The sequence below is a fragment of the Manis javanica genome, chromosome 3 (genome assembly GCF_040802235.1).
Source record: "Manis javanica isolate MJ-LG chromosome 3, MJ_LKY, whole genome shotgun sequence".
In the NCBI taxonomy this organism is placed as follows: domain Eukaryota; kingdom Metazoa; phylum Chordata; class Mammalia; order Pholidota; family Manidae; genus Manis; species Manis javanica.
In genome coordinates, this window is record NC_133158.1 from 120,989,597 (window position 1) to 121,009,570 (window position 19,974).

At 40.2% G+C, this 19,974-nt stretch overlaps 1 protein-coding gene across 5 annotated transcripts in view; it reads left to right on the forward strand.

Annotated features, from left to right (window-relative positions):
- Positions 1-4,533: 4,533 nt before the first annotated feature.
- IGF2BP2 (insulin like growth factor 2 mRNA binding protein 2) overlaps positions 4,534-19,974 on the forward strand; it is a 178,137-nt gene continuing 162,696 nt past the window's right edge. For 4 of the 5 annotated variants that reach the window (XM_037024253.2, XM_073231964.1, XM_037024254.2 and 1 more), the window contains exons 1-2: positions 4,534-4,798; positions 6,358-6,418. In XM_037024253.2, the coding sequence (XP_036880148.1) occupies positions 4,621-4,798; positions 6,358-6,418 (239 nt within the window). In that variant the 5' untranslated portion in view covers positions 4,534-4,620. Of the gene's footprint in view, positions 4,799-5,725; positions 5,990-6,357; positions 6,419-19,974 lie in introns of those variants that run through there. The other variant, XM_073231965.1, reaches the window with a different exon arrangement.

Below are 19,974 nucleotides of genomic sequence, written 5' to 3' on the forward strand. Positions count from 1 at the left end.
CGCAAGGTTATCAGCTGAGCCCTAGGGTGGATGAAGAGCAATTAGAAGGTGTGAAGAAATGATTTTAAAAAAAAGGCCATCTAGGAGAATGGGAGAATGATTGCCAGGGAGTGCTAAGAGTATACATCTTCAGTTTTACTAGATATTCACAAATCATTCTTCTGAGTAATTGTACCAGTGTATATACTATTGCAGCAGTGGATGGCTGTTTCTGATACTCTACACCTTCACCAACATTTTGTATAATCAAGAATTTTACAATTTTTGTCAATTTGATGTTTGTGAATTGTTTTAATTTCCCCTATTACTCATGAGTTGAGTTCATTGTCCAGTTGTTTCATCTTCTATGAATTAATCTATTTTTATTCTTTCCCATTTTCTAGTGGTTATCTTTTTCTGGTTGATTTTTAAGTTCTCTTCATGCAGTTTGGTTAACACATTAGTATTTACATTATGATTGTACAAATATTTTCACTGTTGAGCCTATCACCATAGCTCCTTTCTTCCATGACCATGTGTTTTTCCTAGAGTTAATGATTTCCTTGTTTTTCCATTTGTCTAGGTTTCCATATACCTGTGATTAATTTCTTCTGAATTCTCCAACATGCCTGGTGTCCTATCAGAAAAAATTACTGTGCATTCATACATGAGTTCCATTTTTCTGAACCTTGAACTCCTCACTTTCTGAATCTGTTCTCTTGTTCCAATCTGTGCTGGTTGCTCTCTGGAAGGTTGCATTGCTGGCATTCTGGATCTTCTGTTAAATTTCCTGGATTGAATTCCATATTTCCCAAATCCTGTATCTTCCTCTTCCTTGTTTTTGCTGGCATTTATCCTCCGGTAGCTTCCCACAATGGAGGCATGCCTGAATCCTTGCATGTCTTTTAAATTGATAGTCTAACTAGGTTCAGAATTCTAGATTGAAAAAAATTTCCATTCAGTTTTGAAGGCATTACTACCTCCTAGATTCCTGTTTTAGAAAAATATATTCCCATTCTCTTTCCAAATCCATTTGATGTGACCTATTTTCTTTCAGATGCTTTTATTATTTCACTGAATTTTACATTTTGCAATGTGCTTTTACTCTGGATCTTTTGTGTTGGACTTTCAGTTCAGTAAACATCTTCAATATTGAGATCCATGTTGTTAATTCTGGAATTTTTTTTTTTTGCCTTTTTTTCTCAGTTCTTTTTCTCAAACTTATTTCTGAATCAACATTTAGGTTTGATTTTAGGTGTACAGCAGATGCTTTTTTTGTCTTTGTCTTTGCATATGCTATTCCTTCTGCCTAGAATGCATTTCCTTTCTCAATCCTTCTATCCTATCAAATCCCCACTTATCTTTCAAAACCCATTTCCAACATCATTTCCTTCACAGTGATCCCCTCCCTGACTTTAGGCTGAATGAGATGGTCTCTCCTCTATGCTAACAAAGCCTACTGTGGCACTTCTAATGCCATAGTATAATCTAATATATCTGCCTCCCCCACTGATCATAAATTCTTTGGGAAGACAGTGTTTATTCCATATCCTCATTGTCTAACACTGTGTAATGTCATGAATAAATGAATGAATGCAGTAGGGAAAGGTATTTCCTCCTGCTGCATGTCAAGCAGAGTGTGTTTTCCCTTAATACTTTAATCAAACCTCAGATAATTCAGATAATTGTTTATACAACAAATATTACCTGAACTCCTATTAGCTATCATGTGAAGGAGCAATTCTGCATTCTAGGATAAGGATCTGTGGGTACTACAAATCAGAGGTGTGGGCAAAATGAGTTCGCCACCACAGTTAACCATTCCAGCTCTTCTATAGCACCACTGTTTACAAACTAGCAAGACAGAAGACAGAACTTAGAGCAAGGAGCAGTTATTTTTCAGAAATAAGTTTGAAAGTGACCTGGTGAAATACGATAAAGAGTACACCAGAAACCACCTTTTCTAAGAATCTTTAGATGCTTGCTGCCCACTACAGAATCCATACTAAAATGTTTCTGGTTTTGCAGTAGGACCAAGGAATTTACATGTGTGAATTTATAATACAAAAAAAAAAAAACTACTGCTGACCTTTCAGAGAAGAATGAGACCAATTAATTACCCCTGCTACTCTTTTTCAGAATATGCAAACTTCGAATTATTGGTAATAAAATAAGCAAATATGCTGTCCTATAATACTAAGGTGACCATACCAATTAGCAGCATTCATGTAAATAATCTGAAGATCATTACCTCCCAACCAGCTGAAGTTTATGCACACATAGTTTTCATTTGTGATTCTTAACTACCTTGCAGTAGGGAAGTATCCATACCCCAGTTCATCAGTCTGGGGAATAATGGCAAAATCCACACCTAACTCCAAGAGCACTAAAATCCAATTCCTTTTCTAAGAGAGAGAAAGTAAGTGAATATTTGAGATCAAAGCCAGAATTTAAATAATTGCAAATATCTAGGTGAGAATGAATACATTATTTTCCCCTCTGGACAACTAATTGAGGAAATCTCCTTCCCCAAAATAAAGTATTTTAAAGCTCATGAACTCCTGGGGGGAAAAAAAGAAACAATCATTAAGCTTATGTCCACTATGTCTCAACACACTGCTTAGTTATGTAGGCGTCACAATAGCCCTGGAAGTGTTGGGTGTTCTATCTTCTTTTTAGAACACCAGAAACTTCAGGTTCAGAGATGCTGGAACATTCCAGACCACACAGCTTGGGGCAGAAAGGAGGAAGGTCTGGGTCCTCCACAGAGGATTTCTACCCTGAGTGTTTTCCGGACAAGAATCACGTGAGAATACTTAGAAAATACAAAATTCAGGCTCACAGAGTGGTTCTTCAGAGGCAGGGGCTTGGGAACATGTATTTTTTTCTTTTCTTTCAACAAGCTAGGCTCCATTGTCAACAGAAAAGCGTGGGAAAGTCACGACTCAGCCAGGAGACCAGAACCTGTTTCATCCATACATTTGTGGCTTCTCCACCAAGAAACCCCTACACCCTCAAAGATACCCACACTCTCAGGTAAAACCATCCCCTCTTCCAAGGTCCGTCAGAACTCCAGATCTTGGAATCTTCTGCTTTTTCACCTCTGAATCCGCCAATTTTTCTTTTTCTTCTTTTCTCCCGTTCTTTCCACTAGAATTTCATGTCTTGTCTGGGACCAGGTTCTAACCACCACACTTCCAGGCAGACCCCAGAACTCGCAACCCGCCTCCAGCGTGTCTGGCTCTTTCCCTAGCCCCTCGGCTTGGGCTGTTCTCATCCCAACCCTGCCTCTTCCGTCGGTCACGTTGTTTCCTCCGCTTGCAAGACCTCTTTCCTCTCCCGGCCTTTCGTGCTCGGGGAACTCCTACACAGCCCGAGCGCCACCGCTTCCAGCCAGCCTCGCCTCCCACCACCCTGGTTCTGAGACTGAACCCGGGCTCGCAGCGTAGCCACGAGCGTCCTCTTCCCCACCGCAGCCCCTGCCCCCCTTCCCGCTTGCCTCGCCACCCGCCACCTGGCTTCGCAGCGGTCGCTCGGGAAGCCCTCCGCACTTCCCAGAATAGAGAGCAGCTGCCAACGTCAGGCTGCCGCCCGCTGCGGGCTTCTGGGCGCAAGGGGTGCGGGCGGAGAGGACGTGACTCCGCCCCGGCCTTCCGTCTCCCCTCACGGGCCGGGAAACTGAGGCCCAGGGCCGGGAGCAACTTCGCCGGCGTACCCAATCCATGAGGGCCCGGCCAGTCCCGGGCTCGGAGCGTCCCGACTCGCGTCCGCGAGCCCTCGACCACACGCGCCGCCCGGTCGCCCCGGAGAGCAGGGCGGGGAGCGCGTCTTGGAGGAAGCGCTCCGCCCGGGAACGCGCACAGCGCCAGACTCGGCCAACTCGCCGCCAAAGTTGTTGTCTCCCAGCCTGCCCTCGCCTCTCACCTCCGAGACACACCTTCCCGCTCTCTCTGGCAGCCGCGCGCTCACATCCGGTCCACCTTGCGCACACCCCTTTCCACGCTCTCCCGCAGCTCCTCTCTCTCCCCTCCTGCCAGTCCTGGCCGCTCCCCCGCGCCCCCTCGCGCACTCCCACCCGCGCCCCGGGCGCGCCTTCCCAGCCCTGCCGCTCGCCCGGCCTCCGCGCGGCGCCCGGGAACCCCAGCCCCAGGCAGCGACCCGCTTCCGCCTGCCCGGCGGGGGGCAGAAGCCCGGGTAGCCGGCCGGAGCGCCGGGGCCGAGGGGCGCAGTGGCGCGGGGGCGCTCGCTCGCTCACTCTCGGCTGCGCACACGCCCGTACAAACTCTAACACAGACACACGCGGGGTGCGCTGCCGCCGCCCGCCGCTGCTCCTCCTCCCGCCACCGCCTTGAGAGGCAGAGAGAGGGAGGCAGAGAGAGCGCTTTGTCCGCGCGCCGCCGCCCGGCCCGGGACTCTGCCCCGAGGAGGCAGCCGCGCCGAGTCCCCGCCTCCGCCTCTGCCCCCGGGCGGGCCGGGCCGGCCGCGGTGGGGGGAGCCAGGCTGAGGGTGGGGGTGGGTGGCGGGCGGGCGGAGGGCGGGGAGGGGGGGCGGAGGAGGAGGAGGAGAGACGAGGGCAGCGGAGGAGGCGAGGAGCGCCGGGTACCGGGCCGGGGGAGCCGCGGGCTCTCAGGGAAGAGACGGATGATGAACAAGCTTTATATAGGGAACCTGAGCCCCGCCGTCACTGCCGACGACCTCCGGCAGCTCTTCGGGGACAGGAAGCTGCCCCTGGCGGGACAGGTCCTGCTCAAGTCCGGCTACGCCTTCGTGGACTACCCCGATCAGAACTGGGCCATCCGCGCCATCGAGACCCTCTCGGGTGAGCAGTCGGCGCTGTCCCCCTCCCCCCGCCTCTCCCAGCTCAGGCCGGGACGGAGCCCGGAGGGAGGCCGAGCCTTGCGGGCGGCGCCCGGCGGGGGCTCCCGTGCTTGCAAGCTCACTTCCACGCACCAGACCCTCAACTCTCGCCGCGGGCCCGCTCCTGGGACGGCCCGCTCCCCTCCCCCCACTGCTCGGGACTCACCCCTTGCCCTCCGAGCCGAAGCCCTGGGGCGACCCCCGTGCGACTCCGCGGGTCCCCGAGGCTCGCTCGTTCTCTGGGGGCACCCCTCGTTCTCCTGGCTCCCCGAGCTGCTCTCCAGAGTCTCCCCACCCCCATCCTTAGAGAGCCTCGGTTCCCTCTCTTCCCTGACCTTCCCGTCACCCCCTTTGTCAGGGACCCCCCAAATCCTGCATCTCCTTTTCCCTGGACCGGATCTTATCCCTTTCCGTGCCTCGTGCCCAGGACGTCTCGCCCTCAGGCATCGCCTGAGCCGCACTCTCCTTTGGGGGCCCCCTCCCCACTTCGCCCCGCAGTACCCCACTTTCGGCACCCCCTCAGCGCCACCCTAATGATCCCCTCCGAGGTTTCGGGGCTTCCTCAACCCCCACCCCGGCACAGCGGCACATCTCCCGCGATCCTCTCCCGAACCTCAGTCCTCTCTCGCTCGTCTCTAAAGCGCTCCTATTTTTCTCTGAATTTTTTGTCCGATTTTATTGAGAAGAACTAGGGGCTGGGGGCTTTCCGCCGCCTGTCCCCCCGCCTCCTGCTCGGCCAGAAGCACCTTTTTACGAGGTGCCCTGTCTCAACTCGGTGGGGGCTCGGGCTGAGAACCGGGAAAGTGGCGACCGGGGGGCCCGCGAGAGCGCTGGAGCCCAGACGGGAGACGGAGAGCGACACACACACACTCGCGCGCGCGCGCACTCACCAACTCTCCCTCTCGCACACGCACCGTTCCGAGCCGCGCTCGCCCCCAGGCCACAAGCCTGCGCCCCTGAACCCGGCCCGGCCAGAGCCCCTTCCCCACTGGCGCACGTGGTGGAGGCGGGGCAGCAGCGAGGCCAAGGTGACACTCAGAAGCCGGCAGGGACCCGGCTCTTGCGGCAGCGGACTCCAGGGGGGCTTCGGCGCGTCTTCTCGGGGCTACCGGGAAGAGAGGGCACTGAGCGGAGCGGAGCCTTCGGGTCCCGGGTTAGCGGAATGGCGAGGTGGGGGCCGGGAGGGGAGCGGGGCTGCGCCAGCCCTGCAGCTTGAGTTTCAAATGAGCTCATACTTTCAAATTGGCGCCGCTCTTTATTAAATTTGTTTTTCCGGTAATGCCACCCACAGCTATACCTGGGGTCGGATCCGGGCTCGCACCCTTCCCACCTCGTCCCGACACAAGGGGCGCCCACTTCTCTTCCCACTGGAACCAAGTTTGCCCAGCTCGAGCCGGGTAGGAGACCCCTTGAGGGCGCCCGAAGGCGGAGCCGGAGCGTGGAGTTCCGTGCGTGCCTCTCCTAGACCCCCGCGGGTTTAATCTAAGGAAGGTTCTTAGTGCTTTAATTTCTGTTTTAAAGGTAAAGTGGAATTGCATGGGAAAATCATGGAAGTTGATTACTCAGTCTCTAAAAAGCTCAGGTAAATATATTTTGCTTAGTAATTTTGTGATTGGGCTTACGTATAAATTAAAAAAATACACTCAGTTTTTGAAAATGTGCTTTTGTTTTATAGTTTTAAAAAAGGCTTTTGTTTGGTTTGTTAGTGGAGATAACATAGTTGAGAAAGTTACATTTTTACTTTCATTATATAAGGTGTTTACTGTACTTGGAAAATATCTGGTGCCTTCTTCGGGGTGGGGGATTCCGAACACTAGCTACTTTAAATTTGCTGGGACCTTTTAACTTGTTAATGAAACTGCCTCCCACCCCCCACTCCCACCCCTGTCCCTGACCAGTGGCAACAAATGCTTGTCAAGACTTCCTGTGAGAGATTAAGAGTAAATATTTACTGTCTCAGCTAAATTGCTTAACTAAACTTAGCGATTAATTAGTTTTGTTTTTTTAGATAACTTTATGTTGAATGATAAAATAATTCAGTAAGGGGTCAGTATGTTGCGTAGCACTCTAAAGAAACTGGCTTTGTATTGGATAGTAGGTAAAAGCCAGACTTCTTTAGTTCCGGAGACTACTGAGTATAGCAGCTGAGCATTTTGTTGCTTCTTTTAAGACATGTTTGAGGCTAAACAAGGATCACTGTGAAATCTATAGTTATGTTCGAGGCCACTATTGTTAATGAAGGAGTAAAAAGTCTTGTGGAGGTTGAATTTCTCCAGTGATTTGCTTGCATCAGAATTAGCTGCCTGTGAGGAGAGAATGTGAGAGAACATCTTTGGTTAAAGTTTATTGTGGACTTTAAATTTGGGCCATTTATTACTCATTCTAGATTTTTTTTCTCCTAGGTGTCGTAACTTATTTATATCCCATTCACATACATTTCTTCACCATTAGTCATTAAGTAAGTAGCTGAATTGGAGACTCTTAAGTCTTTGATTTACCACCCTTACAATTTGTGATATTCAATAGTGCAACCACTTAACTTGATTTTTGCCAGGATTGAATCTATTTTTAAACAGACTATTTATTCCAATTTTCTAAATGCTTAGATGTTTTGTTTAAGAAATTTTTAAAAATTGTATGCACATTTCCAGATATGTTTTATTTTAACTAAGCAACAAAATATCTTTTATTGGCAAATGATTCTGTGACATATCAGAAAACTACTTAGTAACTTAAAAAAAAGGCTAAAGTTATGATTTGCAGTTTCATGGGTAATATTAAGCTAGTTCTCTCTAGGAAAAGATATATTTGGGTAATATTAAGCTAGTTGTACTCTGGTTTTTTTCAACTATCTAAATTTGTATACTTTTCTTATCTAGTCTTCTAAAAATTTTTTGCTTGAGAAGTCCAAGTTGAGGCTTTCTGGTATATTACGTATTGTACGTTTAAATTACTTACCTTACAGCAGTTGAAAATTTGATGAGTATATTGAACAGGGTTTGAAAGAACCATCCAAAAATACTTGATGCTTCTATAAATGCCTCAACCTATTGGCTGTGTAGCTGTTTGAGTTCCTTTTTGGGTTGTAATTAGTAAAAATCATTAGAATTTTTAACTTTGGTTAGTTGGTGTCTCATTTCATGTTGCTAAATATGTTATTTAATGTTGCAATGTATGTGAAATACTAGTTTATCTAAAGTTATTAACATCTCCTAAAACTTTTAACAAATAAACTACTTTCTGACGTTTTTCTTTCAAAATGCAGAGGTTATTTGCTGTTAGTTGGAGTATCATTTAAATAATTTTGTTGTTGGTATGAGTTCAGAATTAAAAACATATACCAAATTTTTAATGTTAATTAAATGAAGAGCAATCTAGGACTTACACAGCCCTATTAGTACATGATTTCTTTGAACATGTGGGCAATAGGAAATACCTAGGAGGTAGATTAAAAAGCGCTTGTGTATGATTCACTGCACTGAAGACATCTGACATACCAAATGTATGCATAAGCTGCTGCTGTGGAGGGTTGCGTCGTTTCTGATTGGATGGTTTTAATCTTTTTTCCTTTCTTTTATTAGTTTAAAAATGCAGAAATTAGTTGCTTGTACTGCAGGCTAAGGGAGAGATAGCTAATAACTTGTGGTGTGGACTGAGCTCAGACTCCTGGATGAGTGGCTGTATGTTCTCATGTACAGGGCACTACCACGGTGGCTTTCAAAGAGCGGGGTACTGTGACATATGAAACTAAAGCTTTTATGTTATGTGGTGACTCTTTTGGTGTTCTTTTGTTGCATTTTCATGAAAATTAACAAGCTATAAGTAAATTTGTTGGTGTTAAGTCAGTTCTATATGTAGTTTTTATGTTAGTTGAAGTGAAAATGTGAAGAAAACAATTCACCCTCATTCTTTGGCTTCCTTAAAAAAATCATTCAGCAACTGAATGCTCATTTTCTTTATATTGCCCTGATTTCTTTGTATTCTCAAGAATCAGTTTTAATATCTACATTCCAAATAGATTTTTTTAAGCTAATGGTACTTTGGGACAAGATGTTTTTATCTTGAGTTATGAAATTATTGGCATGCCATTTGCTTACCATTTGGATCTTTTGTTGAATATCATTCTAGCATCATTTTATATGTGCTATTATAGTAGACAGGCTAGACATTTTTCTCAGGGTCACTCAGAAGTAGAAACTTTTTTCTTTTTGCCGCATGTGTTTCATTCTTATTAAATGAAGATTATTGTGGTGTAAACCATGTACAAACCATCTATTTTTCTTTCTAAGTTGATTTCAGGGTCTGTTGAATGAAAGTCTTTGGATCTTTTTTTCTCTGTTTAATAATTTCTTGGTATATATATCAATCAGGGATTTCTTAAAGAGGAAAAAAATTGGTAAGAGCTTTAAAATTCTGTTAAAAGTTAGAATTTTTACTTTTTACTTAATAGAAATTTAATTTTTGATGTTGATGAGTTTAGTTTTCTAAATATATACAGATAAATACATCTATATCTACATCTATGTAGATACATATCTACACACACACACGCGTGCACACACACACACACACACACACACACACTGCATAAATTGTTTGAGCTAAGCTACACAACCCAAATGCTTTGTAACTAAAGCTGAATGATTCTGTGAGAAACAAAACTGAGAAATGCAATTTCTGCCTACTTCTAGGAAGTAACCAAGTGGTGCTAGACATGCTTTCACTGAGATGTTGTGAATGCTATGAGGTAGTGTAGGAAAAAGCTATGAATTTGTCTTTCATGAGTTAAAAAGTCAGTAATTGTGTTCTCTCCAATGCAAATGAATTTGGTCTCCTATAGGAATGTTAAAGAAAACAGTATCTCAATTGTAGTTTGCTTGTATGTACTACATTGTGTATAGTTGAATTAAATACCAAAAAGAAAAAAAAAGGCACCCAACCCTCAAGCCCTCCCTGCAACAAAGGCTTTTGCTGCATCAATTTTTAATTTTGTAGCAACGGAAAATTATTAGGTTAAAATTATATGGTAGCCTCCTATTTCAATAATTGGTTAAATCAGAAATTAATGCCTGGATTTAATTATATAGATTGCTTGTGTGAATATAACATTAATATAAAATATATGTCAAACTGTAAGGTTATTTTTGATTTGGCTCTGAGTTGGACATTTATTTTCCCATTAAAAAAAACCTAATAATTTTTTCATATGGTTCTAGGTAATGCCATAGAATTACACATTTTTGTGACTTTTAAGAGATAAGTATTAGAATTAAAATAGAAGCAGTAAAGAAAAATGTTCCTTGATAATTCAGTTGGTAATATAGGTTTAAAATTCTAGTTTACTTTTTTAAAAGACTGGTCATTTGATGTTTTATATTATTTACTTAAATATTAAAAACATTGAAATGTATGCATCAAAATAGATTTTATATACTCTTTGACAAGTTCATATCAATTTTAAATTGTAGCAATTTATATAAGTATAAAGTAGCTAAACACCTAAACCTTAATTCTAAAAAGTGATTTGGTGATATGTAATACATTTGCCAAGTTGCATTTTTTAAAACATAGTAATGTTTCCTTGTAGTTATATCTTAGGTATAAGATGACCAGTAATGGATGATCTCAGAGTTTTGTTTTTTATAATGTTAACCTGGGGTTATCATTTATATAGAGAAGATGAGAGAAGACTAGTAATATTTGTATAACACCTTTTGTGCATAATGATCTAAAATACAATATATTTTCTTTCAGAAGAAGTATTTAAAAGGATATTAGAAGATTTAGAACTAATTGCATGTTAAAATTCACATCACTATTATTTTAAGTTAAGTGTTATTTCATGGATGTTGCACCAGGTTTTCAACTGCAGAGGGTATACATGATGTTGAAATGTGCATAAAAGGATAGTATCTTGGGCACATTATTAAAAATCAAAACTATGAAAACCAGATTTCTACAGGAACTATTATACATTTTGATACTTTCAACTTTCTAAATATTTGCTATCTACTGCTGAATCACTCTTCCAAGTCTGCTAATGAAATCCTCAAAAGTAGATGAGCAATTGGTCAAAGCTGTTAGAGGATATTATTTGAGCTAAGCATGTCATCTCTGTGATTCAGTGGGGTGTGTGCAATGGGTGTGTGTGTGCTTTTGTGTTTGGTGGGGGACATTCGTTTCAGACAGATGCATCAAGAGGGAAGAGAAAGAAATCTTTAAATGAGCACCAGTTGCTCTGGATTTTAGTCCTGACAAGACAAATGAAAATTGCTAGGTGTTTGAACTTTGTGGCAGAAGCAATCAATGAGAGATATTTGCCTTGAGTGATGCCTAACTCTTGTAGGTGGTTAAATCTTGTGGAAGCCAGGGCACAGGCACCTGTAGTGGCTTTTTCAGTGAGCATGCTACTTGGAAGTACCATCCAATGCAAAACTCCACTTTCCTTCCTTGCTTGGCTGTCCTCTCTCACTAATAGAGGTAGCCAAGAGATTCTGTGAAGGCTTGCGTGATCTATATGCCATTTTTTTAAGTGTTAATCCTTTCATTTAGAAATTCTGTACTGAAGAAGGCACTATATTATTTTGCATAAATAAGTATTCTGAGAATCAATTTCATTAGAAGTGTAGTATTGAACTGGTTTCTTTGGAGGTTGTTAAAAAAGTTGAATTATAAATTTCAAAAATATGTTTTTAAAATTCTGTTTAAATCCCACCAAGGTATGTTCAGTGTTCTTTTCGGTATTAAAGAAGAGAGTGGTGGCAACTGGTTAAACTAGTTTTTTAAACCAATTTTCTGAAACTTAGTTAAATGCATCATCTTTCAAAATTTCTATTAACTTCTTAATTTGAAGGATAGGACAGTTCTGTTTAACACAACATGCCCAAGTAATTTATTAATCAAGGTTTATACTTTTTACACTCAAATTCTAGTTCAAATTAGTTTGGATAGTCATTCAAAACACTATCATTGAAGAAAAGATAATAGCAAACAACAGACACCTTTCAGAAAAATAACAAATCTTTCCTCCCATTTATCACCATTAAAATATTTTTTAAAAATCTTTATAATTTGACTTCAAGCTTACAAACTTATAATTTTCATTTGGTGGCATGGACTGTATGGGTTCTATTTTGGGCAGCAAAATTGCAGAGTGCTCAGAGCATTATTTTTAAGGTTTTTTCTTTTCCTGTTTTGATCATGTACTTTAGTCTGGTCTTTTCATAAAATAGTGAAGAAAAATTATTTTCTCTTACAGAAAAATTCAGATTCTGTTGCTTTGGCTTCCAAAGACGAGGTGGAGAATATAATAACTTTCTATAATTTGGTTTAGGGTTTAGTGACTTATTGACATGTGGAATAAGTAGACTAGAGAAAATGGATGCTTTTTGCATTAATAATAGGCAATCAAGTCCAAAAGCTAACCCAATGTCCATCGTTTAATAGGTCTGTGTCTCCACCTCAAGTGTTTGGTGCTCACTAAATAATAAGCTTGCATTTTTTAAAGATACATTTTATTTGTTTATTCTTGGGTTTCCTGGTTGTTTATCTATTCTACATTTATTTTTTTAAATGTGAACATTTAGTTGGAATTTTCCTGTTCTGTGTATTAGTAAAAATATTTCATAAATAGGTATTTTAATAAATTCAACAAGTGAAAATTAAGAATTCTGCATGTTTTAGACTTTTTAACATTTACGTATATTATAAGAAATGTTTGTACCTAGTGACCAGAAAAATATGTATGGGAGCATTGCAATGAGAATGATATTTTCAGGTTTTCTTGTTATCATATGATGAACATGTAACAGTGCGTGAGACTCTGCCTTTGGGGGAAGCTTGGATTATTAATTTTTCTTTTAAATGTGATCAGAAAGGTTTTATGAGTCCATGTGTTCATATGTAGATAATACTAGTAATACTAGTAGCATTATCTTAGATGTATTTTTATGTGTCTGTATCTTATATTCATACTGTGCTGATACTCAGTGTCTTCAACACATTATTTCATTTATTCCAAATAATAATTATGAGAAGATGATAAGACAATATTATCCCCTTCTTTTCAGGTGAGGAAACTCAGTCTGAGAGAAATTTAATGATTTGCTTAAGGCTACATGGACATAACATATTAAAGCTAGGGCTAGAACCCTCGTCTTCTGGTTCTTAGTCTAGCATGCTTCACCTACATTTACTGTTTTTTAACTGAAGAAGTCAACTGAAAGTGTTATAGGGTTCAAAAGATACCATTTAAGAGTGGTGTATGTGTGTGAAAATAGATTTGTTTTGAATGCCCTTAGCAATGATCTTTTTCTTATATTTAGCTAAATGATCTGTACTTTTTTACAGTTTTTTAGAAAAAAAGTAGATGCAAAAAACAGTGGTAGTTTAAAAATTACCAGCAGCATTAGCCTCCTATCACCGTGCTTGTCCACAGTCAGAAATGGGGTTTATGCCAGGTTGGATTTTTGTTGTTGTTACATTGCTTTTCAGTGGGTGCATTCCTTGTGTTATGAAATAGGACATTGCCAAGAAAGACGTTTCTTTCAACTTCAGAGCCACACAGATTAGGTGGTGAGCTGTATCTAGCCCTGGTCAAGACTGGTGCCCTGTAGTAAACCAAAGTCTAGCTCAGGAAATCACCTGGGTGGGTTCTTCACAGGTTTCAGCCAACCCATTGCTGGAGGTCAGGATTATGTTTTGGTTTGTTTGCGTGATAGTTGCCAGGTTTTTCCCCACTTATGGTGTCTCTCTCTGCTTCACTTTCTGTGGCCTCTCTTGTGGAGCTCGAATAAGTGTTAATAGGATAGCATCCATTAAGTTCTCAGAGGTTTTCATTAATGGCGCAAAAGCTTATACTGAATAACTAAGCATGTGAGGTACAGCCCATTTCCCCTAAAATGTAAACTTTTCCTGCATTTATCCTCTTGTTTCCTTTACCTTTTGTGTACTGTTACAGTTGTGGTGGTGGGAGGGGAGGAAAGAATTACCAAGAAAAACATAGGTGAACGAAGATTATTTCCAACTCTCAATGCATTTCATTTCTTTAGATTAGTACAGTTCTGAGTGAGGTATTGCACATTCTGTGGAATTCTGACCCCAAAAATGGGCAAGAGGAAGGAAGGCAAGAAGCAGGCAAGAAGGAAGAGAGGTAGCCAATATTCGCTGAGTGACTGATGTGCTAAGCATGGACTAGGCCTTCTGTGAGACTTTAGTCTCACAACAGCTGGGAGAGATCTGTTTCTCATCCCTTTTACAGATAGGGTGGTGAAGCTTCAGGTACAAGCAGCTCCTCCTCCTTCCACCTGATCAAACCTGCTTCAAAGAAGTAGTGGCCTTACCACCCTCGCTGTACATCTAATTTGAATACAGTAACAGCACCCTAACAGTAGGAAGTTGTGATAATGTGTATGTGAGTTATAGATTAACTTTGGATATTTTTCCTAACTCAGAGTAAGAGATAAAATTTACATGTATACAACAGATACACAGAAAAAGATAAGGAGCTAAAGCTTAGTGTATTTTTAATTTAGTGTAATTGAAAAACAGCTGACAGTGTTAGTCATAATTTGAAGAAACGTTCTTGAAGTAATCCTGTAGTAGAGGCATTAGTAATTATATACATAAAGATAAGATGTTTTTAAAAATCATTGTTTAAAGTGAAGTATAAACATATATGTATACAATGTGAGGGGAGAGCCTGTATTCATGCTTTTGGCCCAGATTTTTTTTTCTTTAATTCTGAAAATAAAAAAACAAAACCAACTTGGGCTTTTTTTGTTTAGGACCTAGATTGTTGCACAAAGTTTGGCATGCTTTCATTTTTATCTGTATATGAAAACATGTCTATGGTTTAGAGAAGGAAAATATGGAATTCTTGCAAATTACTTTTTAGAAAATGATTCATTTTCTTAACATCAGAAAATTTTAAACCTTTTTGATGTGTGAAAACATCAGTGAAATAAGAGTAGAAAAATTTGTATGTTCTTTTGACACAATAAAGCATATTACACATTTGTGACTTTTTTTTTAATGAATAGGACTTAAGACACAATTATACTACCAATGAAATGAGATAGATATACAAGAGTTTTGCTCCTAGATATCAGATAGAAAATAATGGTTTTTCTTAGTCAGAACCTCTAATAGAGCTTGAAATATCAGGAAAGACATTTTTATTACCAAAGTTGTATCTTCCCTTTATTTTTTCTCTTCAAAAGACAAACAAAACAAAAAATGTAATTGGGTGGTGATTCTTGTAGACAGGTTAACCTCAAACTATTTCATGAAATAGAGGATATTTTGAAAAAGCTCATTTGAGGACAGGCTATGTCATTTTTTATATTACATTTTTTTTTTGAAGACCTTTTAGTTTAGTCCCTCCCACCTGATGTTTGTGATTTTAACAATGCATATTGAAAAATGTATGTTTTTCTTCATATTCATATGGATAAAGTTTGGGAGAATGTTTGTGCATCTTTGAGACAGAGTTGGAGGTAGATGCAGAAACAGTTTAACCCCCCAAAAATGCAGTTTAACCTCTTCAATTACTAGGAAAGAAAGAAAAGGAAGGAAGAAAAGAGGAAGAGAAGGTGGTAGGTTGGAGGGAGGGAGGGAGGGACTACAGGCAGCCTGAAGTGTAGGTGACTGACTAAACTATGTCTGTCCTGCAGTGCTATAATTCCAGGGCACATGGGAAAGACTGGTATACTCATTGATAGCATGGGGAAGACAGCAAGTGATCTCAGTGGTGACAGCAGGACTGGGAGTTGCACATAATTTATTTGATGTTTAAAACTCTAGAAGTATGTGGCTAGCCTGCCCCACAGAAGGTTTTGCATTTCTGTTTATAAGGCTCTCCACTGGCCACTTCCTCTCTCTCTCTTATTCTCCTTCCCCTTTGCATTTCCGTGGGGATGGCTGGGCAGGGCTGGAAGGGGCCTGGTGTACAGGCCTGCCTTCAGCCCAGTGCCCCCTCATAGGCTGAGTTTGGGAAGCCAGTGAGGCATGTGTGCGCTTGCTCAGTGTGTTGGAATGTATGGGTTCTGTGGCATATACTTACTGGGAAAGTGCAGCAGACACACGCTCCTCAATGGTTATGGGGGACAAACGCCTAGGCTTTTGTGAGTAGTTGGGAATTTGGGAAGGAATTTACCAGTGTTGGAAGTTTAGGCTGCTGTTGTTTTCCCTAAAGTTCAATTGTACTTATTCTTTATAAAGGGAGAGACATTTTCTTTTCTAATACCATAGAAGGATAGAAAAAAATTTTGTGGATACATAAATAATCTGGCCTTTCTCCTGGATCCAGCTGTACTGTTTTTCCCTTTCTATTCAAATTGATGGTGATGCCTTCAAATCATGGACACTGAATTTGTAAACTAAGGTTTTGAAAACTCTCTGAGTTGTGTCACCGCTAAAGATGATGAAATCAAGGCTCTTTAGATACCAAGTTTTAAGCTGAGATATTTTTAAATGTAGGATTGGTCTTCCTTCTAAAGAAAAAGAACAAAATACAAGTTAATATTCTTTGAATTTTTTAGCTGTTTAATATTTCTGCAAATTTTACATTTTTTCTTTGCCAAAGATTTGACATGACAAAGGTGCTGATTACTCAATTATTTGAGATAAAGAAGACAGGGATTTGGGTTTATAAAATAGGTAAGTTAAAAAGACATTTTGTTTTAAGGGTTATAAAAGACCAGCAACAGGTGGTTGGTTCTAATATAACTCTATATACATTAAGAGGTGTGCCAGGGAAAAAGAGTTAGCTCTTTGGTTCATTGATTTTTGTATTGATGGTTTGCTGTGTCATGTCTATTTCAGTAATGATTTCAAAACAATGACTTTGATATCAAAAATATTTGTGGATTTAGTTCATATATAGTGATTATGGTCAAGGGGTTAATACCTGCCTTAATAATTTCCAGGCCAAAGTTATATCCTTTATTCCCCATGGTATGCTCTCAAAATGTGTTCCACAAAGCCTTAGGATTCTGAGGAGATGCCAAATTAATGGAAAGGAGTGAATGTGTGCACATGGGAGACCCTGGCTACTTAACCTTTCAATCACAGGACAGCTGCATTCTTTGCTGTTCTATGTATTGGAGTTTGGTCTAGAATTTGGCTTAGAAAAGGAGTTTGCTGCTTTAAAAAACAGTTTTAAAGTACCCATTCTCTAGTATATAATTCTGCACCTTCAATTCATTTCCTTGATCAGCATTCCAGCAGATCCAAAGCTCTTTCTTTAGAAAGTATAGAACCTGCTTTTGTTACTTCTAAATTTACATCCTGTGAAATGCCTTCCATCTCCTGTCACTTTCACTTTGGCAATAAATGTTTGCGTTGCTAACTGCATGCCAAACTGCTGAATCTATGGATTTTTCTACAGTCAACAGCACAGAATGTTTGCCCTTCAGGAACATTCTAGGGAGCTCCTTGGCCAGTGATTGCACAAAACTCTTGGTTAGAGCCATTAGAGTCAGTTGACTTTGAAGAGAGATGAGACTGGTGACATGGGACCTACTCATTCATTGAGAAGTTTTTGCTTCAGGAGGTCCAGTCAGGTTGGCCTTCTTGTCCCTTCTTCAGAGCATTGCTACTTTGATCTGTTGTGTATGTTGGTGTTCCGTGAAAGCCATCCTCAAAAGATTTTCAAAAGATTCTCAAGTGCTTTTAGTGGATACCCAACAAGTCAGCCATTTTACTCTTCATGCATAGGTCTTGTTCAAAAACAGAATATTAATTCATTTGGCCAAGGATTCATGACTCTTGGGGGAAGTCCTTAAACTCCTTGGACCAGGCTTCTGTGCTGTTTAAAAGCCTCCTGGGTGATTCTGATGTCCAGAGAGAATGAGGCTCTGCCCAGTCTTCAAAGACTGGTGGTTTCGTATTATACACCCAAGTTTTGTAGTAAGACTATTATAAGAGAGACTACCACATATTTACCATGTCCATGCTCAAACATCTGGAGATGACATAAGTGGTGGCAAGGGGGGAATTCTGTGGAATACAGGAGGAGTAACTACTAGCTCCAACCAACTCCTGCCACATAGAAATGTAGGGCCATTGTTCTCAAAAGTGGTTTTTTAAGAGAAGCCAGAAGTCAGAGTTCTTATGTTAAATATTGGCTATAATTTAAAAGATTTTGTAGACATTGTGAGGGTCAAAGAACATAGCTAGGGGTGCAATCTGGTCCATGGGTTGCCATTTTGCAGTCTCTGCCACATGGAAATCTGCATCTTCAAAAAAATATTGTTGAAGGCACTCTCCATTTTGTTTAGTATTTCCTACCCTGAGTGAGAGGGAAAAGTACTCTTGATAAACTGGATAAACTATTATGTCTCTTACCTAATGAGGATAGATGTTTGAAGCTCCAAATTAAAATTAGGTCTCAGTTAGAGCCATCATTCTTAGTCTATAGTTTTCTGAAATAATTATTTTCTCCATTATAAAGTACTCTATAGTTCCAACTTTATGTAATGATCATATTTTTCTGTTACATTAAACCATCTAGAATCCTTTTATAAATATAGAAAGTACCTATGCTGAATATGTGACAATCTTCTAATTTTTTGTATGTAGTATTTCATAATATATAATCATGAGAAAAAAATAAGCCTCTTGTTTTATATAATTGGAGGAACATATTTCCACATCAGTCTCAATTATCCCATCTCCAAATAAACACTGGGCCAACTATAAATAATGTTTTAAACCATTTCCTAAGAAAATATTCTCATATGTCCAGCAAACATTTAAAAAAAAAATAACTTGAGTTCTGCCTGAAAATCAACATCTGATATAGGGCAGGTAGTTTTAAAAGCATAGAGTATACTTGGCAGGAAAATTCATTGGTGAAAATAGTGCTTTTAAATATGTTTGAAAAGTGTTTTTATTCCCATTGCACTTTCTTGTGTTTAAGTTGAGGAAATTGAAAGCCATATGGATTCTGCTTCTGGGCCCTGCATACAGTAAATACTCATTAAGGCCAACTAAATGAAAACTGCCAGTTACCTAAGGACCTTTTAAAAAAAAACAAAAAACTACTCTGACAGTTTTAACTTGTATTTTAAAAATGTATCCTCTTATTCCAGAACTTAATGCAAAATGAAATAGCTCATTAGTAATCCCTATGATGGTGAGATAAATACCTGTTGTAGAGAACTTAGCCAGTCATCTATGGTAAGGCATACAGGAGGAGTCTGGGAATTCATGGTTTCATTTGGCTTCCCTCATTTGTGAGAGATCTAAATGATCATCCATTCCATAAAAATAGCCAACTCTATTTTTTGGACTGGTTTTGGAACTTTAAAATTTTGAAGTTTCATGAGATCTGGGTGTTGTCTTTTTTTTTATTTCCACTACTACATCTTGAATGCCTTAAAAAATGGACATAGCTGCTCATTGAAAATTTTTGAATTAATGAATTAGAATTAAAACCTTAATAAGATATTTAATTTACTTTTGTTTCTTTCCCACATTTTCTTTTTTCTTCCTTCTTTATTTTGAAACTAGGGGCAGGGGAAAATAACTCAGAGATTTTATTCTTTTGTGAATGGGTTTTTCAAACTTTTGGCTGAATCTTTGGCCTAACTGGAATAAAACCTTCATGGACATTTTAGGTGTAGGACTCTTTAAAACATGAGGAGGTGAGCTGCAAAGAACAAGTTGCACTGGGCTACAAAATGAATATTGGAAAGTAGAGCTTTAGTTCGTTCGAATCAGAATAGGCTTTACAAATCAAATCTTTTTAAAAAATCAAGTAAGGATAGGTTAATCTTAGTATTATTAGATTTAGTATGATTACATGAAAATACAGTTTTCCCTGTAGGTATTTCTCTCTGTAACTCAAATTGCATTAAAAATCTGGGAATCACAGAAGGAAAACCTATTTGAAAAACAAAAACAGCTGTCCTCTTATTGCAAGATAATAGATGGATACAAGAATCAAACTTCAAGTGTTTGTTTTAATATCAAATACAATCATTTTAAGTGGATAGCATCTAAAGTTATTGTGAGAAAATAGCAGACAAGTGCAAAAATGACAGGATTTGCTAATGGATAAGGATAATTCATAACCAAGGAAATGACTGGTCTTAAATGTTATTTGTAAAGCAAGATGCTGCAAATGATGTGTAT